The sequence below is a fragment of the Pyrus communis genome, chromosome 11, assembly GCF_041283825.1.
Source record: "Pyrus communis isolate YQ-2024b chromosome 11, ASM4128382v1, whole genome shotgun sequence".
NCBI classification, from domain to species: domain Eukaryota; kingdom Viridiplantae; phylum Streptophyta; class Magnoliopsida; order Rosales; family Rosaceae; genus Pyrus; species Pyrus communis.
In genome coordinates this window covers 6,890,246-6,917,212 of record NC_142575.1, presented here as the reverse complement: position 1 = coordinate 6,917,212, position 26,967 = coordinate 6,890,246, and the positions used below count along the sequence as shown (strand labels likewise).

The 26,967-nt window shown below is 38.3% G+C and overlaps 3 protein-coding genes across 4 annotated transcripts; 2 read left to right on the top strand and 1 right to left on the bottom strand.

The window, feature by feature from the left end:
* The first annotated feature begins 1,179 nt into the window (after positions 1 to 1,179).
* LOC137743119 (uncharacterized) lies at positions 1,180 to 8,499 on the top strand. Its single transcript, XM_088680229.1, has 13 exons — positions 1,180 to 1,372; positions 1,484 to 1,662; positions 1,743 to 1,787; positions 1,909 to 2,496; positions 2,736 to 2,823; positions 3,325 to 4,139; positions 5,045 to 5,168; positions 6,108 to 6,140; positions 6,370 to 6,956; positions 7,053 to 7,109; positions 7,205 to 7,438; positions 7,705 to 7,926; positions 8,079 to 8,499. The coding sequence occupies exons 1-13, from the start codon at positions 1,342 to 1,344 to the stop codon at positions 8,331 to 8,333; spliced, it is 3,258 nt and encodes a 1,085-aa protein (XP_088536355.1). The 5' UTR covers positions 1,180 to 1,341; the 3' UTR covers positions 8,334 to 8,499.
* Positions 8,500 to 14,674: 6,175 nt separating this feature from the next.
* LOC137742617 (uncharacterized) lies at positions 14,675 to 18,743 on the top strand. Of its 2 annotated transcripts, none has more exons than XM_068482529.2 (3): positions 14,675 to 15,219; positions 15,397 to 15,531; positions 18,109 to 18,743. In XM_068482529.2, exons 1-3 carry the CDS (start codon positions 15,211 to 15,213, stop codon positions 18,616 to 18,618), a joined length of 654 nt encoding a protein of 217 aa, XP_068338630.2. In that variant the 5' UTR covers positions 14,675 to 15,210; the 3' UTR covers positions 18,619 to 18,743. The 2 variants fall into 2 exon arrangements, with proteins under 2 accessions (XP_068338630.2, XP_068338629.2); XM_068482528.2 differs by having other exon boundaries at positions 14,719 to 15,219; positions 15,374 to 15,531.
* Positions 18,744 to 20,195: 1,452 nt separating this feature from the next.
* Positions 20,196 to 23,576, bottom strand: LOC137742214 (expansin-A6). The gene is made up of 3 exons (XM_068482009.2): positions 23,214 to 23,576; positions 22,590 to 22,908; positions 20,196 to 20,930 (listed from the first exon to the last, which is right to left on the bottom strand). The coding sequence occupies exons 1-3, from the start codon at positions 23,365 to 23,367 to the stop codon at positions 20,621 to 20,623; spliced, it is 783 nt and encodes a 260-aa protein (XP_068338110.2). The 5' UTR covers positions 23,368 to 23,576; the 3' UTR covers positions 20,196 to 20,620.
* Positions 23,577 to 26,967: the final 3,391 nt, after the last annotated feature.

Here is a 26,967-nt window from a genome sequence, read left to right as displayed (position 1 = left end):
AGGGAATGGTAAGCCCAAAGCGGACAATATCGTGTTACGGTGGTGGAGCGGGCCCGGGAAGTGATCCGTCCCGGGCCGGGATGTGACATAAAATATAGGTAAATTAGTTTTAAATCAGATATTTTTTAGGTAAATTATGTTGTATGTAATTTTTTTTACAAACAATAGCGTTCTTGTGTTTCATTATTTGTTAGGGGAATATAGATCAGTGGGGATCGAATCCGCACGAGGGTGCATAGACATATGTGTGTTTAAACTAATTTATCTATGTTTATTTGTAAAATAGAAGTAAATCAGTTTTGAATCAAACAGCATTCTATTATTTTATAGGTAAATTATTTTAAATATATTATTTCATATATTTAAAATATTTTATTGTTATTATATGTCTTATTTATGTATAAAATATAAATAAATTATTTTACATTATTTATATTATTGTACATGTATTGTTACATTATTTAAAATATTTATTTTATATATGTGTTATTGATATATAAAACGTAGATAAATGAATTTTGAATCAAATAACTGCAAGTATTATCACATAGTTTAAATTTCAAAATGGACGTGGATGGATAGATTGCTGGAAAAAAATAATAATAATAAAATAAACACAAATCTCTGCCATGGAGAATAGCAAAACCCTGCTGGATCCAAATAAATTCTTCGAGCTGCCTACTTCTCTTTTCCTTTTTAAATAAAGTGATGCTGGGAAGATTACTATGATAAACCTGAGACCCAACAATCTTCATCTTCTCTACCATAAGTGGTGTGAATATATCAGGTATGCTTACTTCTCAGTAGTGCTCACTGTGTTTTTAATAGTTGACTATATGCTTTTCGCTACGCTCGGCAACTGACTAGTGACGACCATGTCCGCAAGTGCAAGTAAGTGCAAGTGGTACCCACTGAGCATGGCCAAATAAAACTTTTCACTCCAAATATGTTATATTTTAGCGTGTTAATTACCAAGTTACCAAGAAGTTAAATAGTTTAAACTGGAAAATGTATGTTTTAGGAAAAAAATCGATTGGATTGACTAATAATATTGTTTTGGACAAACGTGATGAATTTAAACTTAAGAACGATTTGGTGTTTAGATTGGGAGGCACTGCACAACATTTATACCATTTATCAGCCCAAATTTGAAAAGGATAGTGAATTTTACACTCATTTTTACTTCTCACATACCCTCGTCAGTTTTTGGCCCTTTAACCTTCTTCAATTCATTTTGCTTCTCACACAACACCCTTGTGAATTTTTAGGTCTGTTAAGTGTATAAATCCTGATTGGTAAGGAAAATTCAGAAGAACAGGGAAATTGAATTGAAAGTACGAGATGTCTCACAGTTCAGAAGAAACAGATATTGGTGAGTCTGAGTTTCTTTTTCTTTTCTATTTTATGTAATGATTCTTTTCTGCTCTGTCCATAGTAGCCTACATTGTTTTTCATCTTAATCATATATGTTGTTATTATACAGGAATACTGCAGCAAAATGTACTAGACGACCTTCGGAAGATATTCTTGGGGCAGAATAAAGCCTTGATAGAATCTGAAACAGAAAAGAAGAAGCTTAAGAAAGAGCTTGAGCGGAGTGAAGCTCAAAACAAAGAGCTCATGAAGGAACTTGATCAGTGTGAGAACCAACTGCAACAAATGGTATAACTATTCTGTTCTCAACCTGAATTTCAATTCAACCTATTGGATCGAAGTTGTTAATTAGAGCTGATTGTATACAGAGAAAGGCTGATGCATTGGTTTTATTGCAGGCGGAAGAACGAAAGGTTCTTTTTTTTTTTTTTTTTTCAACTCTTTGTTTTAATTGGATCAACAAACCAACCATATGGGTGAACCTTGAATGTTGTTTTAGTGTTCTGAGAAATAAAATAAAATTTTATTGACTAGATATGGCATAGAGAAAAGGATGAACTTCAAAGGAAAAAAATTGAATTGGAAAAGAAGCTTGATGCGAAGAAGATAGGATCAGATGGCGAAGCACGTGTCCAAGAAACTGCTGCCACAAATTATGGCTTGAAGAATTTAAATAGTACCAATACCGATTCAAATTTCCAAGTCAAGGATGTGGCAAGTCTAGAAGAATCAAGCATGACTGAAAAGGATATCATGCAGAAGAGTCTGAGGGAGCTAAAAAAAATGCTGAAACATCAATTACAGAACAAAGAAGTGGCCAGGCGGGAAGCGTTGAGTACTCACATCTTCTCTGGTGGACAACATGATGCCCTTCACGGAAGGGGTTCTGGAATGTATGTAGCAGAGGATGATTACGGGAGGAAATCTTCAGGAAAGGAACAATCGACAATTACAAATTGCGAATGTGATGAAAATGAGGTAAGCATTGAGAGCACCAGTGACAAGTTATCGGAATTTAAGGGAAGTGAGATGAAGAAAGGCAACAACATCCGTGAGAAGGTTATCATGCAGGAAGGATATTATGAGGTTAAGTCTAAAGAAGCTAAGGAAATCGCTGAAACCTAAATTACAGATTAGAGACCAAGAAGGTAGATGAGCCAAGAAATGGCTTACTGAATCATAAATCATTTTGGGTTTGCGCCGCTGAATTTTGTTGAGAGAGGTCAAGGTGTCGGGGGTTTCAAACCTTTGTTCATTTGCCTCCAAATTTTCTTTCTTTTAAATTATCTTGCTCAAACAGATGAGGATTTTAGTCTTTATATTTTTGGTTATTGTGGTCCTTTTCTTGTGTAATAATGTAGCTCACTCGGCAATCTTTACTGCTGGTGGGATTGGTAGTTTTTAAAGACGTCAATTTTTCTTCTAGAGACTTCGGAAATTCAAGAACATGTATTCTTGGAACTTTAGTAAAATTTAGTGGAACAATTATTCTGTTCTTTATGAATGGGAATTCCCATTAAGTTGAACTAATGAAATCAACATGTCTAAGCTTAAGTTGTCCATAAGTTGATGCAGATGATTGATCACATCTTCAATTTTCTTCTTCCGTCCCTAATTCAATTTTCTTCAATTGATCACATCTTGAACCAAATCGCGGGCAAAACAATTGTCATGAACTTTGAAACCGCTGCCGTTGCCATTGTTGATTCATGTGATTGTAGATGAAGGAAACTTGTCCTTGATTTCCAAGTTTCAACTCGAGAAGCATTGCAATCCATAGCTTCCGCATCCCTTCTTGCGTTTCAAATATTTTTCAGAGTAAAAAAAATGATAGTGATTTATTGATGATCAAACATTACAATCCTCAAATACAGGGGCTTCTTGGGGTAAGAACCATATCGCATAGTCTTCCAAAAAGTTCATAAGGATCAGTACAAACGGGATTCACAGGTGACCATCCCTACTGTAACTGCGAAGAACTCAACGGTGACAGGGCAAGTTCTAAAGTCGAGCTTAATGCGGATTACAGGTGCATTGTTGTGCGAATGCCTCAAACTGAAATTAATGTTACCGAGTGCACAGTGGAAATGTACTCTTCTGAGACTAATGAATGGAGAGAGACAGTTATATCACACTCCCTAGGTTTTAGCTTTACTACTTACACTCTTTCTCCACGCTTTGCACACAGTGGAATGGTGTACTGGTTGGATTATTGTGGCGTTCTTATTGGGGTAGATCCATTCAACAACTTTAATACCACTGTGATACTACTGCCAATAGCGGTGAAATTGTTGATGATAACGAATTATGTCGTTTCATTGAATTTCAAAAGCCTGAGTTATGAAATTCAATGTTTTCCACGCCTAGGTGTGTGTCAAGGGCGTTTAAGGATGTGCCGTTTTGATTTGGATGGGAAGCCGCACAGCGAAAGCGACACTGACATTTTGTGTGTTTGGGAGTTGAAAGAAGCAGAAGATGATCAGCACGTCGATGGAATCGCAGGCAAATTGAAAAAATGGTGCTGGCTAAAAAAGGTTTCCTTGAACCAAATGCTTGTGGAAAATCCAGGAATTGCTGAATGGCGAGAGAGAATCAGGTGGCGAAGGAGTAGGGCGGCGGCCATTGACCCAAACGATGAGGATATTTTGTACCTAGATTTCGATGGAGATATTGTAGCGTGTAACTTTCGGACAAGAACTTTGTTCAACAGAGCTAGAAACAGGTCAGATGGTGCTGAGTCTGCTGAGTTTCATCCTTGGACGTACGTTTTTCCCCTTTCGCTCCCATGTTGGCCTTCACCAATTCCAAGACTATGCTAATTATTTTCGATCAAAATGTAAATGTTATTTTAGTATTAAAATTTTTTTTTTTTTTTGTTGAAAAAAATGTAAACAGGTCAGTTGTACTCCTTCATGATTTGTTTCTGATGTGCTTCCATTATTGGATTGGTAAGTATGCATGTCCTTATTTGTGATATCATGTCAACTGGTTTTAGTCCCCCTAACCCTGTTTTCTTTTTTTCAAATCATGAATATAGCTTCCTTTTGTACGAGAAGGACTTACATGAAACTATTTCATCATTACGTGACGCTCCTTGTTTAATAATCTATTTCTACATGCAAGCTTTTCTTCACATAACAATGTATTATTGAATCGAGACTCCACGTGGTAGTGAATCTGTTCCATGTAAGTTGCTCTCTTCTTGTACCTTTGAAGTTCCTCGTGTAAAACAAAAATAAAAACTTTTTTATTCCCTCTTAACTATTGGTTGAGTAAGATTCATAAGGCCTAATAGGAAGATAACGGTGTTTAGATGTGGTTTTGGTCCATTAACTTCTTCCTTCCTGCTATTTTGCATCTTGTACTTCGGATTTCCATCAAGGCTGCATTAATGGACAAGATTTTTTTCAGATAACCTTAATGCTCAATATTTCCATGTCCTGTGACTGAGGACTGAGGAGTTCTATCCACTTTTAAACAAAGTACCATTTGCCATTTGCTATCTTGAGTCCTTGATGGTCAAAGCTGAACTCCGCCAATAGGCATAGGTCTGTTACCCATTCTCTTCGTTACACGTGTCTCAACGGTCCACTGTATCAGAGAGAGAGAGAGAGAGAGAGAGTCTCTGTTATTGTTCTGGGTAAGGATCAGTAGCTTCTTTGGGTTTTAGATGTTTTTCTTTTCTTATGCAACTCTGAGTTTTTCAAAACCCTTCAACCACTTCACTCCAAAACTTCACTTCTTTTTGAAATATTTCAAAAGGTTGAAATTTTTCTTGGGCGTTCTGTTTCAAGGTGAGAATTTTCTGGATGATTTTGTGCATGGTGTGTTTTTGAAATGATATACATTTTGTTTGGTTGTCAAGAAAATATCAGAAAGAAGGGGAAATCAGTTCATGGCAGTGTTCTGAAAGTGAGAGTGAAACTTTAAGAGTCAGGAACCCTATCATCCATTGATTTTCGTAGCAAGCCAACTTTTTTCTTAGCAACCAAACAACAAAATACCACTTTTTCGGGCTTACATCTTGATTATTTTGGGTCTATTCTGTTTTGTATTTTAATAATAGCATGAGTTGTGTTTGGTTGCCGAGAAAAGGTCTTGAAAGAAGTGGGAAATCAGTTCATGTGGTTGTGTTCTGAAAGTGAAAAGTTGAAAATTTAAGACTCAGAACACTGCCATTCATCAAAAATTCCGGTCAATCTGAAATTTTCATAGGAACCAAACACAAAAGACCACTTGTTTTGGTTTACACGTTGATTTATTTTTGGCATCTGCTGCTTTTTATTTTAGAAAATAACATCCATTGTGTTTGGTTGCTAAGAAAAATTAAGAACAAAATGGAAAATCAATTAATAGTAATGTTACCGATAGTCAACATTGAAACTTCAGGACTTATGACTCTGCCATTCATCCACTTTCCTGTTTTTCTGACCTCTTCTGGTTTGCATTGTGTTTGGTTGCTAAGCAAAATCGGAGAAATAGGATGATGAAATATAATGTTAGTGTTCTGAGACTAGCTTGCATTTCTCGTCTTTCGGAACCTGCCGTTGAAATTCGGTGTAGTATTGCCTTCACCATTTGGCTTAGCTACACACTAACAACAGAGAACTCCGTTACTTGTTTCAGAAAAAACTCATTCATTTATGTTTATATTTTATACCTTATTTCCTTGTAGTTGCTCTGCAGGGACAAGATTGATTTCTGAATCTTCGGTATTTTGTTCTGTATTGCAGGTTTTACAATGTCTTCAGAAGAACCAGACATTGGTCAGTCTGAATTTTTTTTCTTCATTGAAGTTAAACTTTCTGATTCGACCTTAATATGTTGATGTCGGTTTCGAGGGTTTGGAAAGGGTGGAAAGTTTACTAACTGAAATGGCATTTGCTTCATTTTTCGGGTGTTTTTCTTATAGACTGAGTGTACGACTGAACTTTTCTCCTTCTCTTTCATTTCTGCAATTGCTTACTTATTTTTGCATTTTATGTTGTTGAGTAGGAAAACTGCATCTAAACGTAATTAAACTACGCGACCACCTTGAAAAAGTAGTCTTGGACCAGTACACAGCCTTGATAAAATCTGAAGCTCGGAAGAAGGATCTTACCAAGGAGCTTGAGCGGAGTGAAGCTCGGTGCCAAGAACTTAGGAAAGTACTTGAGCAGACTGAATCTCAAAAGAATAAGGAAGATCTTGGAGGGAGTGAAGCTCAAAACAAAGAGCTTAAAAACTATCATGGGGATAAAGGGCTAAAGAAAGAACTCGAGTTCAGTGAGGCTCGAACGAGAGAACTTAAGAAAGAACTTGAGCTCAGTGAAGCTCAAAAGAACGAGCTTAAGAAACAACTTTTTCAGCGTGAAGCTAAAAACAAGGAGGTCAAGAAACAACTTGAGCAGAGTGAAGCACAAATTAACGGGTTAAATGAAAATCTTCAGAAGATTGAAGCTGAGAAGATAGGGCTTAGGAAAAATCTTCAGGAGAGTGAAGCTCAAAAGAAAGAGCTTAGGAACGATCTTCAGCAAAGGGAAGCAGAAAACAAAGTGCTCGAGAAAGATCTTTATCAGAAAGAGGTAGAACTGCAAGAATCGGTATTCTCTCAACTTAAAATCCATTAACTTTGGTTTTATGTATAGAGTTTGACGCTGTCATGAACTTCCACTTGTATATATTCCTTTTTGTTTCAGAATGAGCTGCAACATAATGCTGATGAAACAGTGGAATGGCTGAAGGAAGAACGAAAGGTTGGCTTTCCCATTGACTATATTTAGGTAGAGATTCAGATTAATGAAGATCATATGAGTGTGATCCGTTGAAATGTTGTTCTATGGTTGATTAGCAATGGCGGGATCAAGAGGTTAAACTTCACGACAAAATCAGCATATTGGAAAAGCAGCGTGACACCAACCTCAAACATGTGGATGAGCTGGAAGTTAAGATCCATGAAATTGAAGGGAAGTTTAAGGAACTGGAAGAGGAATTGGGCAATAACAAAACCCTTAACGGAGTACTTATTGTCAACGAGCATGAAAAGAATGTTGAGCTGCAGGAGGCTCGCAAAGCGCTCATCATTGTATGTATATTTGCTATTCTTGGGTTTGAATGTTCACCTGCAGTTTAATTTCCTATTGATTTCTGTCTATTAATATCCCTCTTTGGATGGAATTGAGGTATATATGGCAACCTTTTTTGTCTTCATAAGTTCATGTCTACAGACCTTTTGGCTAACGTTTTGTAGAGTATAAAGTAGGTGTGAACTTGCTGAAGGAAGCTGGTTTCTTTTTCGTGTGATAATGTTCTTATTGGTTCCTTGTAATGTCTAATTTTTAACCCTTGCAGGGACTAAGTGACTCAATGAGCCAAACTTGTATCGGTGTGAAGAGAATGGGAGAGCTTGACAATAAACCATTCCGTAGTGCGCTCAAAAGGCCCTGTCCTACAAAAAGAGGTGCCGGTCTAGATGATAAGGCCAAGAAGCTATGTTCTCTATGGGAGCAGCATCTGAGAGATCCAAATTGGCAACCATTCAGGATTATAATGAATGAGCAACAAAAGCCAACGGTATTCAGTGCTTACTACTTCCACAAGTCATTTATGTTTTGTCCAATTTTCTGGCCCATTCTTCTTGTACTTCGAAGCTGTAATTTGTTTAAGGCACCACGTACTTTCCATCTGCCTTGCTAACTGATTTTATACTGGATGTTGGTGGACAGGAATTCATTGATGAACAAGATGAAAAGTTGAAGGGCTTAAAGGAGGAGTTTGGTGAGCAAGTTTTTCAAGCTGTGAAAACTGCCTTGGCAGAGTTGAATGAGTACAATCCCAGTGGCAGGTTTCCGGTGCCAGAGCTCTGGAACTTCAAGGAAAAAAGGAAGGCAACGGTAGCAGAAGGAGTCTCGTATTTGATGAACCTTTGGAAACCAAATATAAGAACACGTCGAAGCTTCAGATCCAAAACAATCAGTTAAGGTCTCCGACTAGGTAAGTTGTATGAGGCAACTTGGTTCTAATTAAACAGAGAAGTCACGTAAACTATCTGTTATAATGCTATTGTTAAAGACCATATTGAGATAGAAACTATATGCTTCAATGTATGAGACCTAAACTTAATGCAGATAATTTATGGTTAGTTGTTCATGTTGGAGAGTAATTTCTTATGATACACGAATAGGGCTATTTGGCTTTTATGCATTGTAAACAGGTTACGTTCGAGCTGTTAGATATTTTCAAAAATAAAAGTGAAGTTTTGGAAAGGAAGACAGTACTGGGCTACCAGTCGATGGGGTCAGAAGCAAAGATTATTGCTCTCTGCAAACCTACGACAGGTAGGCTCTATCGGGCTACCGGTCTTCCTGATATCCAGAATTCAAACTTTCACACCTCTTCGGAGGCAGAGTTGTGTCTGTTCGGTTCAAAGGTTTGATACTTCGCATATGGTATCAAAATCACTCCTGAAACGTGTGTTGTGCAAAAGCGTCAACCAAGTGTGAGTGAAAAATAAACCACAATAACTGACAAAAGATAAATGGAACAATACCAACAAGAACACCAAGATTTATACTGGTTCGGCAATGCCTACATCCAGTTTGGAGACGACGGAGTATTCCACTATAATCAATGAGAACATACAATAGTGTTTATCACTCAATTTCCCAAAGACCCGAATAACCCAAACTTTCACACTTACAATAGGAAGAGAAAACCAAAAATACAAAGCAAGACAATTTGAGAAAATTCTTCTCTATGCCGAATGGCTTCTTGCTATTCTTCTCTCTTCCTTGTTTCCTTGATGTTGTTTGAGTTATGCCTACACCTCCTTTTATAGGCCAAAGGCCTCTCATCAAGTCAAAAGAATTAGGCATAAGTGCATCCATTCTTTGACCACAAATTAGGCATAAGTGCATCCAATTTCATTTTCCACATGTAGCATGCCAACCATCAATTTTGACCACAAAAGTAGCCAACATCATTTGTTGGTTTTAGACTACTTTGTTTGAGCCAACAATCAACAATCTCCACCTTGGCGCAAACCCTCTAAGTAGGACTCCCAATAGTCGTCTCCCACTCCCCCATGGGGCAATCAACAAATTTTACAAATGCCAATCAAGTCTAAGCAGTGCTTAAACTTGAGCAACTTAAGCCCGATCGTAAATCGATCAAATCGCTTGTACCATTGTCTTGGAGACTGCTTCAAGCCATACAATGATTTTTCCAATTTGCAAACCCAATTTTCCTTTCCAGCAACCTTAAAACCTTCTGGCTGAGACATATAAATCTCTTCCTCCAAATCACCATGTAAGAACGCAGTCTCATTGTAGTCAATGCCTTCTTTCTGAGCATAGCCTTTAGCTACCAATCTGGCTTTGAATCTTACATTGTCTTTTCCCAAAGATTCCATCTTTTTGGCATACACTCATTTACAACCAATTTCTTTCTTCCCCTTTGGTAACTGAACCAGCTTCCAAGTATTATTTTTATGAAGAGATTTCATCTCCTCATCCATAGATTTCTTCCACTCCTCGTACTCTGAACTCATGACAGCTTCTTTGTAGGTGAATGGAATATCATCTTCAATAACGGGAAGTGCATATGCCACAATATCAGTAAATCGAGCAGGCTTTCGAATTTCCCTTCTCGATCTTCTGGTTGCAATATAGTCTTGTTGCTGTGGAGGCTCTTGGGTAGGTGCCTCCTCTTCATCATCCTCGTCCTCATCATCATGATTAACTGTAGGACTAGTGTCTGTAACATCAGACCTTACTGGAACAACTGGAGTCTTCAGTAACTCCACCTGCTTTGAGCTACTCATGGTCTTGGTCGTTTCAGTTTCACCTTCATGCTTGTTCTGATTAACCATAGCAGCCTCATCAAAGGTCACATCTCTGCTTACAACAAATTTCTTCTCATCTGGACACCAGAGTCGGTATCCCTTCACGCCAGTGCTAAAGCCCATAAATAGAGCTTTCTTTGCTCTTGGATCCAACTTGCTTTCTCTGACATGATAGTAAGCAGGACAACCAAATATGTGTAAGAACTTGTAATCAGTACAAGGTTTACCAGACCATACCTCCATGGGCGTTTTGCCCTCATTCGCAACAGCTGGCAATCGATTAATGAGATGGCTTGCATAAGTAATTGCCTCAGCCCAAAACGCCTTGCCTAATCCAGCATTAGACAACATACACCGAACTTTCTCAAGCAAAGTACGGTTCATGCGCTCCGCCACCCTATTCTGTTGCGGTGTCTCCCTAACCGTGAAGTGCCTCACAATACCCTCATCTTGACAAACTTTCAAGAAAGGATCAGACTTATATTCACCCCCATTTTCTGATCTGAGAGTCTTGATCTTTCGACCGCTTTGCGTTTCAATCATCTTTTTCCACTTCAGGAATATTTTCAAGACTTCATCTTTACGATTCATGGTGTACACCCATATTCTTCTAGAGAAGTCATCAACAAAGGAGACAAAATAATGGCTACCTCCCCAAGATGCATTCTTGGAAGGTCCCCAAACATCAGTGTGAACATAATCAAGAATGCCTTTAGTGTGGTGAATAGCAGTGCCAAATTTTACTCTAGTTTGCTTACCCAACACACAATGCTCACAAAATTCCAATTTGCATGCCTTTGCACCTTTCAATAAGCCTTGCTTCACCAATCCTTGCAACGCTTTTTCACCAGCATGCCCAAGACGCATATGCCATAACCTCGTGGTGTCTGTGCTATCTGCGTCAGCAGCTTCAGTGACAGCTGCTTCACCAATAACTGTACTCCCCTGCAAGAAATACAAGTTATTTCGTCTTGTACCTTTCATCACCACCAGTGCCCCGTAAACAGCTTTAAGAACTCCACCCTTCATGGTGATCTTGAGACCCTTGGATTCCAATGCACCTAGTGAGATAATATTTTTCTTCATATCCGGTACATACCGAACATCACTTAATTCTCTGACTGTTCCATCATGCATCTTCAAACAGATTTTGCCTATCCCTTGTGTTTTGCAGGCATTATCATTACCCATCAAAACAACTCCACCATCCAGCTCCTCGAAGCTAGAAAACCATTCTCGAATGGGACATATATGATAGATGCAACCTGAATCCAAAATCCACTCCTTGGAGTGACCATCAGCAGATGAGCTAGCCAAAGCAAACTCGAAATAATCATCTCCAGAATTTGCAATATTTGCTTCAGAACCCGTTTTCTCCTTCTCTTTGTTCTTCAATTTGGGGCAGTCTTTCTTCCAATGATCCTTTTGGCGACAAAAGGCACATTCATCTTTAGCAGGAAACTTCCCTCGTGACTTTGAACGAGATTTTCCCCACTTCCTAGATTTTCTTTCCTCTGTTCGACCCCTTGCAAAAAATGCCTCGGTTTGTGAATTGTGAGTCTTCAGTTCCTTCTTACGACACTCATGATTCACCAATGCCGCAGACACCTCATCAAGTTTCACCTCGGATTTTCCATACAACAGAGTAGTTGTCAAATGATCATAATCATCAGGCAATGAATTTAACAAACATAGTGCCTTATCCTCGTCAGGAATTTTCACATCAAGGTTTGCTAAATCAGCAAGTATTTTATTATAATCATTGAGGTGTTCATGCATAGAAATACCTGGACGATCCTGAAATCGGAAGAGTCGCTTCTTCAAGAAGAGCCGATTTTCTGCGCTCTTGGTCATATACTTCTCCTCCAATTTTGTCCATAACTCCTTAGCAGAAGTTTCCTTCATATACAGGTATTTCAACTCCTTATCAAGGAACGATCGAATAGCAGCACAAGCATGAAGATTAATTCGTGTCCACTGCTTGTCATCAATATCTTCTGGTTTATCTTCCAGAACCATATCCAACTCTTGTTGATACAACACATCCATAACTTCACATTGCCACATACCAAAATTATTAGAGCCATTGAATTTATCAACCTCTAACCTTGTAGTAGCAATTTGATGTCTATTGGATGTAGATGCCGACGAAGACGATGCCGACTCCTTCCCTTTCACAGATTCATCTTTATCTCCAGCCATCTACTCAGCACTATTCACGGGACTGTAGCGCCAGCAAATTTTTCACTCCCACGAGAACGCCTAGTCGAAACACTAGGCTCTGATACCACTTGTTGTGCGGAAGCGTCAACCAAGTGTGAGTGAAAAATAAACCACAATAACTGACAAAAGATAAATGGAACAATACCAACAAGAACACCAAGATTTATACTGGTTCGGCAATGCCTACATCCAGTTTGGAGACGACGGAGTATTCCACTATAATCAATGAGAACATACAATAGTGTTTATCACTCAATTTCCCAAAGACCCGAATAACCCAAACTTTCACACTTACAATAGGAAGAGAAAACCAAAAATACAAAGCAAGACAATTTGAGAAAATTCTTCTCTATGCCGAATGGCTTCTTGCTATTCTTCTCTCTTCCTTGTTTCCTTGATGTTGTTTGAGTTATGCCTACACCTCCTTTTATAGGCCAAAGGCCTCTCATCAAGTCAAAAGAATTAGGCATAAGTGCATCCATTCTTTGACCACAAATTAGGCATAAGTGCATCCAATTTCATTTTCCACATGTAGCATGCCAACCATCAATTTTGACCACAAAAGTAGCCAACATCATTTGTTGGTTTTAGACTACTTTGTTTGAGCCAACAATCAACAACGTGTTCTATAAGTTTGAGAATGGATTCAAATGAGTGGACGTCTTTCCTGAAGTGGTGCCTCTTGATCAAAGGGTGTAACTACACGGAGTTAAGAAAAACCTCACAAATGGAAGTGTCTACAGTATTTTAATTGAGTTCCATAGTAACTATCCTAGTACTAGATATGATATTTATCCTACCAATGCTTTATAGTCCCTCTATTTAAAGGGTTCCATATGTATTTTTAAAGTAGTTGATTAGTGAATTAAAAATTAATCTAAGAAGAGACTGATTTTCTCCTTCAAAAACAAGCATTGACTTGGTCGTGTTGACTGAATCCACGATTAGCAATGTCAAGGAAGTTTTGTTGCCCCTAGTTAAGCGAATCCCAGTTTATCTATCCCCGTTCTCCCCGAAACTCCTTTTTTTCCCTACCTCACCAAGGAATTCTTGACAAAGATGATGATAGAGCTCAATATGTTGCTGTTAAGGTGTTTGACTTGTTACACCGTGGAGCAATAGTTTCATAGCCGAGTGTGAGGCTTTGAGAAATGTCAAGCATTGACATCTCGTCAAGATTATAACTGCTTGTTCGAGTGTTGATTTTCGTGGTAATGGTTTCAAGGCTCTAGTTTATGAGTTCATTGAGAATGGGAGCTTACAGGAGTGGCTCCATCCAACTATTGCAGATGAAGAAGTAATAAATCCCCCAACCAAGAGTTTAATTCTTCTGCAGAGGTTAGACATCTTATTGATGTTGCATGGGCACTAGATTATCTCCATAACCATTGTGAAACACCAATTCTTCATTGGGATCTCAAACCGAGCAATGTTCTTTTGGACAACAAGTTGGCTGGAAATGTTTCTGTCTTCAGACTAGTAAAATTTCTCTCACTACGAACCACTGTTTCTGCAAATCAGACAAGCTCCATGGGAATACGAGAAACGATTGGTTATGTTGCTCTAGGTATATATCCTCATCCTAGATTTTATTTACAATGGCTGTGACTATTTTGTTTCGTATGAGTTGTAGAGTATGGTATGGGAGGTCAGGTGTCCACCAATGGAGACGTCTGCAGCTTTGGCATTCTTTGTTAGAGATGTTCACAGGGAAGAGGCCGACTGACGACAGGTTTCCCGGCAACTTGAACCTTCATACTTTTGTGAAGTTAGCGTTCCCCAACCGAGTAATGGAGGTTGCAGATTCACTACTCTTGCAAAGAGGCATTGAAGAAACTCCCGATCAATACAGTGCGAGAGTTGAGAAGATTGAGATCTGTTTCAGCTCAATATTTATAATCTGAATCACATATCCTTCTGAATCCCCTATGGATCGCCCGCAGAGCATCGGTGATGCCTTTATCAATCTTCTTGGCAATCGGAAAGGTAGACTGCCGTGGCAAGGGGTTTAGGGTCTATACTTCGATATCACGTGTTAGGGTCTATATGTTAAAACTCTATTCAAATTATATTTAGGATGGTGCTATTAACACATTCAGTTTTACCTCTTACACACTCGTTTTAATTTTCAACCGTCGGTTCAAATGAACGGAAAAAAACCAATGGATCAAAATTAATAAAAATATGTAACAAGTAAAAAGAAGTATTTGAATAGTATTACCCTATATTTATTACAGTGAAATAGAAAGTTGGATCGGCCCACCAATAGACTTGCTGGTGGGCCTGAGCCGAGAAGCAGCCAACCTTCTTCCTCCTCTCGTTAAGAAATCCTCCCAAGAATTCCTAGTCTTCTGTTCATCACAGTCCACTTTGGTCTTACAAACTGCTCTATGATTTTCCTCTCACAAAACCCAGCTCTCTTCTCACCCCAAAAATGGAAAAAAAAAATAAATAAAACAATAAATAATATAAAAGCCCAGCTCTCCTCATGAATTCATGCAACAGAGCTAATTGGTGGGCGGAGGAATCGAAGCCCCCTTCACCTTACAGTCCTCAATTTCCATTACAGTCACCATAGTTGACTGTAAATTTGCTTCCTCTTCCTTCAATCTGCTTTTGGTTTCTACCCAATTGTCCAAAGCACTTTTTTTTGCATGTGGGATCTTCTAATTCCCCGAAAATTGCAGTTTCAGAGATCCCCCCACAAGCTTAATCTGCCATAAAGGCACAAAACCCAGGTGGGTTTTTGTGCTGGAGCTCTGAAATGGCCAACTGCTCAGAGGAATTGGATAATGCAATCGGTGAGTTTTGAGTTTTTTTAATCAAATACCCATGATTCCATTTGCCTTTGATAATGGCTGCATGTTTTAAATTTCACTTCTTTTTGTTACAATTTGATTGGCCTGTAGTAGCTTACTAGATTTATTTTTGTTCATTTTTTATGCTGTTAAATAGCAAAATTGCATCAAAACTTTCAGGAATTGAGGTACCACCTTGAGAAGTCCTTCTTAGAGCAGGGCAGGGCCCTGTTGAAATTTGAAGCTCAGTGGAAAGATCTTAAGAAAGATCTTAGCAGAGAAAACGAGCAGCGGCAGGTTCACCTGCAACAAATGGTATCTAATTATTGTTCTCTCAACATAAATCAAGTTAACTTTGGTTTTGCATATGGTGCATTTTCGTGTTGGTTTGATGTGATCTGAATTTCAAGTTAGTGCATTGCCGTTGGGGTTCTTCAATCCTCACATTTGTTCTAGGCTTCTAGTTGTTCCAGTACTTATGTGATGTTCAACGAAAACAAAAGGGATCTTTCGGATACTCCTCTCCCGCTTGGTTCTGCGTAGTCCTTCCAATTGAAAGCCATGTTTGAACTGAATTTTAAGGACTTTCCAAACACACAAGAAATAAATGATTATTGTTCTGAGATTTTTTTGCAGAAATTTATGGATCACACACCCTTTCAATGCAAATTTTATCTGAACGTATTCCGTTTACAAGGCATAACTGAATATCAAGGATCTAATACCATATTAGGCTTTGTTACAATTCTATCCATTGATATATAATAGGTGTCCAATCCCTCCCTCCACCCCCAACACCACCACCCCCCCCCCCCCCCCCCCCCCCAAAAAGAAAAAATACTATGCCCTCGTTTTCAAAAACCCCATTCCATCAAGTCTGTTGTGTCTTCCGTTAACCAAGTTGACGCGGCACTTACGTGGATAAAATTTATGGACATTTTGTTATCTTCTTTTATTTTATTTCCTTATTGTGCTGCTTTGTGGTATTTCATGGTGTTGAATGTACTTACCTAAAGCATGTGAATATAACACTTTTGTCAGCATCAGTTTTTCAAACATTCAATTTCATGTTTGAAGACCCATATCTGTCTAGCAAGCTTCAAAGTTTATCTTATACAGTGACAAATTCTCCTTCTCCACTTTGTTGGAAAATAATTGGAGGAGCAGAAAAAGTTAATGTGGCTGCTTAAAATGGTTGAAACCCCAAAAAAGCAAGAGAATAACTATGTACCTATTTATTTAGAAAATCAGACACATAAGAGAGCAGGAATGGAACAATGTGCAGCCCAGGTCATATCAGGAATAAAAAATAAAAATCATTTCTAGGTGTATATTTTAGCTATTTAACACAGCCTACTCCACTACCGCTCCGTTCTAGTGTTCTTTTCTCCCCTTGTGTTGTACTGATAGATCGACATCAAGGATTGTGAATGGTCTGTCTATCCATTAGCTGTTAGGTTCTACACTAGTCCTTTATTTTCTCAACTGTATCATCGAGTAGTCTTCCCTCGATCGTGTTGTCTAGCTGTCTTCCTTGTGGGGGCCTTGGACATTTAAGGTTTGTATCATGTATTACATTGATAAGTAGCCTTAATTAACAAGTCCTAGTTTAGTAAACACATTTTTATGTATGTACATACGTTTTTTCGTTTCGGAAGGGAAAAAAATAGTCTCCATCCCTGGAAGACAGAGAAGGGAATATGGCAAAAACATGTGAAAGAATAGAGAGAAGGGAGAAACGGAGAAGAGATGAGAGGTGAGACAGGTGTTGAAGGACCAAAATGCACATCAAAATTTTGCCATTTGACTCCTCATCAGCTTGGCTAACAAAAAAGATGAAAATATTGACAGAACGGGAAGGGGTAATTTAAAACATGACTTGTAGTTGTTTAGGGGACAAATGAGTTTTGAGAATAATTTCATGGATAGTCCAGTTGGAAAATGACTAAGTCATTCATTTAGTCACCAAAATGCCCCAAAGGTGTAAGTTCTTTTGGTTGTCGTGTACACCTCATCTCCCATTTTTTGAGAAAGGGTGTAAATCACTCATGCAATTACTTTACTGTTATATTTTTGCCATGTTCCAGGTCTAAACAACAGCATGAGGTATGCAACTTCCAAATGTAAATATAACCAAAAGAAGTCGGAGGAAAACCCCTTTCTTCCCCTGATAGATCGTCTGAAAACATTGGAAGAAAAATTCCTTTTAAGGCTTTTCATATACGGGAATTTGGAAAGCTCTTCGCTGCAAACCATGATATTTCTCAAGGAAAACAGTGCCTTGGAGTATTTTGGTGACAACATACTAGCTTAGAGGAGGTTTCAGTATCACCCCACTAGCTTAGAGGAAGCTTTATTGTTTTTACGTTTCTCTTTTCACATTGCTTCTTCATTCTACTAGTGTTATTTGGTCTGTTTTGTTGCGATTATTTGGAGCTTTTCTTTTCTAGTCTGTTTAGCAGGTCTATGGTGTTTGCATTGCTGTTATTTTGATGTGCTGGTATTTTGTTCTGCTGAAAAGCTATTTGGTATGGGGTTGATTTTTATGGTTCAAGGCATATGCTTTGTGTCCAACTGCACTTTTGAAAGCACCAACTCAGATTACATTGATCACCGCATGCTTGCATATCTGTGTTGTATACTAGTTAATTTCAAAATTAATCTCAAATGGTAGACAACAATTACGTATTTCAAAACCGCAACCTTTGAGGGTATCTTTCCATAGACACTTTTATCCCTGCATGGTAGAAGAGTCCGAAGATGTAGCTGTTAGCAACCGATGGAAGAATATTTAATATGGATTGAGTTTTACGTCAATCAGTGGATGCATTTCATGTTGGTGTTGTATTCAATGTATTGTTGTTCGTGTCAAAGTTAATCACCTTCTTTCAGGGTTTCTCAATTCCATCAAATGGGACAGATCACTATGCTTCTGCAAATCCGAATGCTGCCTCGTGGAGTAACGCTAGTGCTCAGCCGACAGGAAATGCTATTCCTCGGCCTTCTGGAAACGGTGCTCCGAAACTTCATTGTGAGGTATGCAATATTTATTGCGACACCAAGGATGTACTCAATAAGCATAAACAGGGGAAAAAGCACAAGATGAATTTGGATAAGTTGAAAGGCAAAAAGATTCCTGGAGAAAACAGTAAGAAGAGAGCAGCTGATCAACCTCCAGAGGATTTAGAAACTAAGAAAAGGAAGGTTCTTGAAAGTGGGGCAGCACCCGACGCTTTAAGGACTTGCGCGTTATGTAATGTGGTGTGTCTGAGCGAGATGGATTTCAACAATCATCGTGCCGGACAAAGGCACGTTGAAGCTGTTGCCGCGGCGAGGAGACATGGTGCTGGAACAAGTGGAACAAATGGCCATTGGCAGTCGCAGTGGAGATATCACGGTTAGAATTCATAACTCTTGTAGAACTGCAGTGAGGCTGTGTGAGCTTCTATATAGATATCGAACTCTGAAGTGAGATTTAACCTGAATAATGTCGTTACTGTTCTTATACAAAAATTATTTTGTTCTCACTTTCGTAACTAATGGCCTAAAAGATTCTAAATTTCAAACCTTAGACCCATTTGGTAATCATTTCGGTTTTCGTTTTAAGCTTTCATTTTGTGTTATAAATAGAGGAAAAGTACGCGAAAAAAGGATAAAGAAAGGATGATGGAAGAAATGTGGACGGAATGATACTCAAACGAAAACTAAAAGCTGAGCAGTTGTTTTCACTTTCAAGGTTTTGGATTCCACATATTCTGCTTCCCCAGTCCTCATTTCTCCCATATACTTCCCGTCTTCCTCTACCACAAATAATGGAAACGAAAAACTAAAACGAAATAGTTATCGAACAGATCGCTAAACAAAAGGCCAAACCTTGAGGTGGAAGCTCAACCAAGGAAGTAATTGGCTTTTTGCATAAGGTATCCAAAGCTTACTGCATTGTGCTTTTACTTTTATGGTAGTTGGAATCCAAAGATGTTTGTCCTCTAAAGGACAGAAGAAGATGGATAATAAATTCACCAAGCAACAAAGCCCAGATACCCACAACAACCCCAACCCCACCCACGTGCAGGTTTGGTTTTGATTTGACCCATTTGGACTTATGGGTTCACTGATTGAAGCTTTTCCTTCACTCTATGTTTTGTAATTCAGCCGCGCTCTCCCTTTAGCTGTCTGCACTTTTAAATATTTATGCGAACTCTTCAAAATGGACCGAAAACTTCCTGTTTAAGTTTTTAGGAAAATTAATAAAAAAATTAAAAAAAAATTTTGCAGGGATGTAGATATAGATACAATGGATTTTCAGGAAAAAAATCAGATTTTTTCGAGCACGGGAAGTATTTTATTTTATTTTTTGAAGTCGAGAAATTGGAAAAATCGTAAAAAAAAATCCGTGCAAGATTTTTCGAATCCGTAAGTTGGAGGACCTTCTAAAAATCATATACTAACTATGGGGTCGGGGTTGTGCGTGGAAATTATCAATAAAAATGGGACTTGACATTGTTTGAAGATTTTCGACATGCTTGCTGTGCAATTTGACATGTCAGAGCGGGCGCTAGCCTCGCTTGCTGTCGACAGGAAGCGAGGCTAGTGGCGAGGATAGCAGCGAGTTTTTTGAGTGCCAAGATGCGAGGTTGGCATGTCATTGGCATGCCACGGTCGACATTTTAAGAGGCTTGGCATGTCATTGGCATGCAGTTTTAACGATAAAAACAAAATAAAGTATAAAAATATGATTTTTCGTTAAAGTAAATAATACTATGGATTTTTCGTTAAAACTCCATAAATTCTTCCTTTTCAATTACACTAAAGAAAATGAATCGTTAGCCTATCCTAATTCTGATCCATTTTTTCAGTCGCCTCGACGTTGGAGCTAACCCCGAAAACTTACAAGTGCTTTTGGTTATCCATCATCAACGCAATCACGTAAAGCTTGTTGAATTAGGCAAAATTCCAACTGAAAAAGAAAATTAACAAAATAAGTCAATACAAATACACTTCTCATGCATATATATATATATATATATATATGATCATATGAATATACACTACAACTTTACTTTTAGCAAAGTATTAATACGGTGCGGGCTACAATTCTCTGCGGCCGCCTCAACCTCTCCTACAATTTGCCCACATAGGGCTTTTTAATTTAATTCCCAAATTACCCTTACACTTGTTACATTGTTATACCCACCCACTACTCATCATACCCACTCACATAAGTCGCAAATTCCACCAATCAATAAGTCAAACTTGCACCTGAAACACTTTCACGTTCTCCAACGGCCCATCAAAAACAGCATCTTGTAAAAGCAACTAAAATGGCGCCAAGAAAGGGTACAATTGGAAATACATAAATATGGCGGGAAAATCATAAATATGTTGACTTTTGGATGGTCGTTCGTCAGACTCTGAAGTTCTTTCCGGTGAATGTTTGACCGAACTGCCAGTGTGCGGGGACGATGTTCCACGAGGTGGAAGTGCGCCGGTCACTGCCGGTGACCCTGAAGGAAAGTGACTGACCCACCAGAACGGAGTTCGACTGCCAGTTTTGACCCCAGTTGCGGCTCATGCTCATCCAGTCGGTCCTGGCGCCTTTCACGCTCACCCGCACGATATCCCCTGCGCCCGCCACGTTGCTGATCAGAACCAGGTTGAAGTAACGGAAGCCGTTGATTGTGAACCTGATCCCTCCGCGCTTCCGGCATGGCACCCTGCGGAAAAAAGTCAAAAAACGTGAGGGCAGGTTCGGAATTTTGACTTGGTTTGTGCTAACGTGGATCGCGGACCGTGTTTTACGGCGGGCATGATTAAATGAGCCAATCAAAATTGAACACTAAATTGGTCTTTTCACATTGATTGACGAGTCTCGGAATTTTGGGGACTGTGCTTTGGAATGGTCTTTGATTTTGTACGTAGGGAACTGTGAACTACATGCGCTTCGTACTGTGTGATCGTATGATGTACTGGTCAAAACGTACGTACAGTGCAGATCTTGCCATAGACCAAAGAGCATAATCCAAGGAAAAAAGCCAAAGTTTGGTAGCTGATTGCAAGTTTAGCGAACTATAAGTCAAATTTAGCAACTCTATTCTCGAGAAATGCTGAAGAGATTCTTTTAAAAGGGAAATTTTTAGTTGACTCCTTGTTATCTCATTTTTTTTTTTATAATATTTTATAATATTAGCACGAAAATTAATATTAAACTGTAAGATGGCAGATTGTTTATGTTGACACAAGAATTAACTCTAGAGTCGCATTTTGAGAGAGTTTCCTTAGCATGCCCGCTCTCTTTTGTTAATTTTATAAGTATCCTAAGCTATAAGTCCGGGAATAGAGGATCAAACTCGACCCAAACTTGAATAAGGAGTCAGACACACAACACTGACTTACGGACCTAACCGACATTTGCATCACAGTTTACACTTCACTAAATTTCACTAAATTTGGACACCTAGTTTTATCCTTATGTAGAACGCGAATGGTCATCTAGTGGATAACAAAAGGCCAAAACTGAGGCCAAAGGATGACATAATGGCATATGTTAAAACTAAGGTTTTTGGGGAGTTAAATATTCCCTACTCCCCCTTCTTATTTTGCTTTCAGCATTTGGGACCAATTGGGCAAAATCCAAACTTTTGAAAGAACCGAAATTAACTAACCCATTAATTACCATAAGAAATATCAAGAATTCGGGGCAATTAGTCAATTTCAAGTGAGCTCTTTCCACACGGTCAGTAAATAGATTGTTTGGATTTTCTATGATGCTACATACTTCAAATTTTTGAACTTTTGATATTTAAGAAGTCCGAAATATTGTATACTCTGAAATACCACATAATTTTGGTCGATAGAAACCATATACATTCTGCGAAAGTAATTAAAACTCAGACCAGAATCCAACTCACTCGTACCACAGGTGTGACCCGCAAGATTGAGAAAGGTCACAAAAAGCTTTAAAAAAAAAAGTAAAGTAGTCTAATTTATTTTCATATGAAAAGAAATTAAATCAGAATAAAAAAAAAGGAAAAAGGAAACACTCGCACAACCAATTCCAGTACAATTATATTGGAGAGAAAAGTGGTCCAAGTAGAAATTTTGGGAACCACATTTCGTTTAGCTAAAAAGTTACAACTATTGTTTTTCAAGAGTAACAGGTAATCGACGTGAGTTAGGTCAATTAGTTTTCTGAACTCACGATTGAATCTCATTTTACGTAGACGTAAAAAAATAGTAACTCATTTTGTTAAAAAAAATGTTCCAATACTTCCAAATCCAAGATTATTTCTTTCAAATTGTTAAACTAAATAACCAAACCTAAAAATAGAGCAAGGAAAACAGAGAACAAAAACAGAGATGTGGGCTTTACTAACCTGCGGTAGGAAATAGGGACGATCCCAGCTCTGTACTCGGCAATCTTAAGGAACATGGGCATGGCGAGGTCGAAGTGGGGCCTAGGAGGGTTGCACCATCCGCCATTGTCGCTTGGTTGGGCAAAATTGGGAGGGCAAAAGTTAGTGGCAGTGATGAAAATAGATGGACTTCCGGCGTGGCACCAGCTGGGGTCGTCTGCACACTTGAGCTCAAAGCAGGCTCCGCAGCTGAGGCCATTGTTGAACAGCTCTGTGCTCAGTGCCGCCGTGTTAACTCCGTACCCTTGGCTGTATAAATTTCCGTATCCACAAGCCCCACCTGAAAAATTCAAGTGTTTTAGTTAATTAATTGATAATTAAGCTTGATTAAGTTCTTGGTTTTAGATCTTTGATGGGTTTTGTTGGATTTTGCTACAGTATCTCAACTCAATCATACAACTTTACGTGTAAAAATCATAATGCATGCAGCGCATGATTAGGATATTGACACAATGACATTCCTGATGCATGTAAGTTTCTCCGCTTTAAAAGGAATGTGGCGTTATTGTGTACATTCAGAAAAATGAAAAGTTGAGGCAAATGGTGAAGAGTTTGAAGGGGAAATGCAGGGTTTTGGTGACGTACCCATGGTTCCGGAGGCGTCGGAGCCACCGTAGAAGGTGGCATGAGCGCCTTGCCATGCACCACCAGTGTAAACTCCTGGGATTCTTGCTTCAGCCACCCACATTAGTGAGATGATTAGAGAAGCAATGCAAGTAGAAACACTCACCACACCCATATTCTTTTTCTTCTAAATTTTCCCTAGAAACAAACAGAAGAGAGAGAGAGAGAGAGAGAGAGAGAGAGAGAGAGAGAGAGAGAGAATCAGTGAGGTACTGATAGGGTGAGGAGTTAAAGGAGGGGTGGTGGACTACTTATGGAGGTTGGCTTCAGACTTGAGAGGTCTTTAGATATGGACTCAATGGATGAGCAACTTTGAGTCATTCTGAAGTTGAGGCGTGATCAGCGGCTGTGATTCGAGGACATTCTTTTAGGGGACCAAACAAAAGATTTCCTGGGGCATGAGAGGGATACAAAATTATGCAAATACAATCCAAGCCCCACTAGCTACATATTCCATTGCATATGAGTGTGCCCAATCCCTTAAGTTTTTTCAAAATCCCCACTTTACTTCACTATATTTCTTGTCAATTTCAAACTTAAGTTTAATTTTACTTTCATTTTCATGTTAGTTTTTTTTTTTTTATCAAAAGTTAAATTAAGTGATGCTGTATCATTGCTCTGGCCCACAAAATTTGGCACATGAATTAAGAAATTAATTAAATAATAAATTAAGGAATTTTGTTGTGGCCTGAACATAATTAAAATTAAAGATAATGTTAGAAAGATCAAAATTTTCAAACAATATGATGTAGTTGTTGATGATAGAATTATTATTTAAATATTAATTAACATACTTATTTCTTATAAGTGACACATCATTTAATTTGTAAATTTAATTTAAAACTTTAATCTCCCGACTATTATCTAAAATTAATGAAAAAGACAATCTCCCTTCGATTGTCAACCCTATCCAACTTCGTATGTGCCACCGAAACCCTTATCCCCATTCAGATCGTCGAGGATTCCTTCTCCGAATTCGTGACGGCTCTTCCACCAGGGTAGAAGACCCAAGTCTGAGAAACGACATGACCCGGAAAACCCTATTCTGGAAGGCCTGTTTCAAGATTCTAGTGCCAGCCAAGGCCAGAAGCAAGCTGATCCAAATAGGCGACCGGGTCTCGTCACTCGGGTCGTCTTTGCTGACGGAGAGTTTACGATCGTCATCCTCCTCTAAGAACCATTATAGGGTCCAGAACCAGCTCGTTGTGAGTCGAAGTTCGAGATCTCAGATCTCGTTCTCGAATGGTTCGCCTTCTACGGATCGATACCGCATCGATGTCAACATGTATCTCTCAGATCTTGTCATCGAACCACTACCCTATATTCCCACTTCTGTTTCTTTTCGATTGCACATAGCACAAACTCAACCAACAATAAAATAATAATCAAAATCAAAATTTGCAATTTTGTTTTGTGATTTTTCTTAAATTTCTTAATTTTAAATACAGATAAGAAGAATTCTTAGAGAAATGATGAAGACCAAGACCTTGGATTGTCACATTGTTAACAATTCATCTATTATAATATGAATAGACTACAAGACTGGTATGTCTCACTTCTAGACTATATTATTGGATAATGTTACATAGTCTTACCAATCTTACGTATTATAATATGAGTAGACAACAAAGTTGATATGTTTCACTTCTAGACATTTTATTTTCTATTACATTATATTGGAGACCACGCCATTTGCAACAAAAAAAGAAAAAACATATAATATTGTATTACAAATTGAAAATTGTTAAAATAGAGAGAACCGGATCCCCTTCTGACCCAAAGGAACTGAGCCTACTCATCAAATGATCCGGACCATTAAAATTTGAACAAACAGCTATAAACAAGGAGCTCTCTAAAAGTTATAATAATTGTAGCAATTGGATCAAATTTCAATGACTCGAATCATTTGATCATTGGACTCAAATCCCTTAAATCCGAAAAAAATTTAGCTCCAAAATAACGATGAATTTGTTCTGCGTAAGTCATTCATATTTGGAATGCACAGAAAATAACTTAGAACGGAGATTGTGACTGAGAGGGCAACAGCGTGGGCTGTAGGACCCACTTAATCCCGTAATTTTCGGTCCATTATAGCGCGGCTGGGTTTCACTGTGAGTCTGTGAGTGGGGGCAGAAGCACAATCACAATCACAATCACAAACACAATGGCATGCAGCACATATCAAAAAGGCAATTATAAAATAACATAATTAGGCCTCTCATTCTCGAGCCACAACCCCAGCAAGCAAGCGGTTGTATAACAGACAGGGGTCCAATTTTTGTAGAGTCGTAGACCAAACTCCATTACTTTGGCTTCGGCCAACCTATTATTTTACATAATTACATGCATGCATGTATTTTCCCTGTCACCTTTTGTCCCACTTTAGTTTATTAGTTTCTTTAGTTGCATGCAACCTAGCTACGCTTATGGCCCACTGCGGGATTATTTGTGACAAGTTAAGATGTATTAGGTTCGAATACTTACTAGCATCTTAAATTACTTTGACATATGTGGTTTGCATGTGATTATATGTATCTATAATTCAACGTATAGGGTTTGAAATCTCATAAACACAAAATACTTACAAGCATCTCAATTTACTTGATATATACGGTTTGTCAGTAATTATATGTATCCATAATCAACACTTTAGGTTCCAAAACCTCACAAATAGAGAATACTTTAACTTATTACATAGTTTGCAGGTGATTGTACCTACAAATGTTCCAGTTAAAAGATGTGATTATAAGCCACAAACTTAGTTCAAAAGAGGTAGAGGAAAACGTAGGAACACTTGGAAAGAAATTGTAAGAATAGATATAGAGTACATGAGGCTAACGAAAAACTTGTCACAAAACCGGCCTAGTGACATTTTATAATTTATACAGCCAACCCAAGTAGTGGAATAAAACTTAGTACTTCTTGTGTTCTTGTTGTTGTTGTAGTACATGTCATTTTTCTCACAGTACTACATGCTATGCAAATTAATACTACATTGGATACCCATGCTATATATATTAGAAACAAGGACGGTGAATGTTGATAATGATTATGATTAACCTTACCCTTTATCATTTTCCCTCCTTTGCTTTATAAATCATGAAAACAATAGGAACCTTCGAACTATTGACATCAAAAGAAGGGGAAGGGTGGATTTTATGGGGGACTTTGCAAGAAAATTCGAATCTGTTGGGGGCCAAATTTTGGTGGGAAGCTTACATTTGGACTCCCTTACATTTACAATGATCCAACAATGCAGATGCAGTACAGTGTTTTAGCTTTTAACATGGCCATCCAGAAAAAGGAGAATCCATCAGTGAAAGCACTGAAAGGTACAAAGGAAACTTGGACAAAGATTGTCTGCCCTCCCACTTTCATTGCCCTTCTGTTTTGTGTGGTCACGGTTAAGCCACGTCAATATTTTATATTGTATTTTTTTATAGAGATAATAAGACAAAAATGAATAGTAATATAAAATATTGACGTGACTTAACCGTGACCACACAAACAGGAAGGTACGGGGGACAGACAATCTTTGTCCAGGAAACTCACCTAGAAATTCACCAATCGGTATAACTGATTATCAAAGTAAAATATTAGTACAGTACAAATATATACATATATATATATATATGGGAGGATACATGGCACTATTTTTTTTACATGACTTTTGATATATATTTTTGTAGATCCCACTCCATAATGAATTTTAATG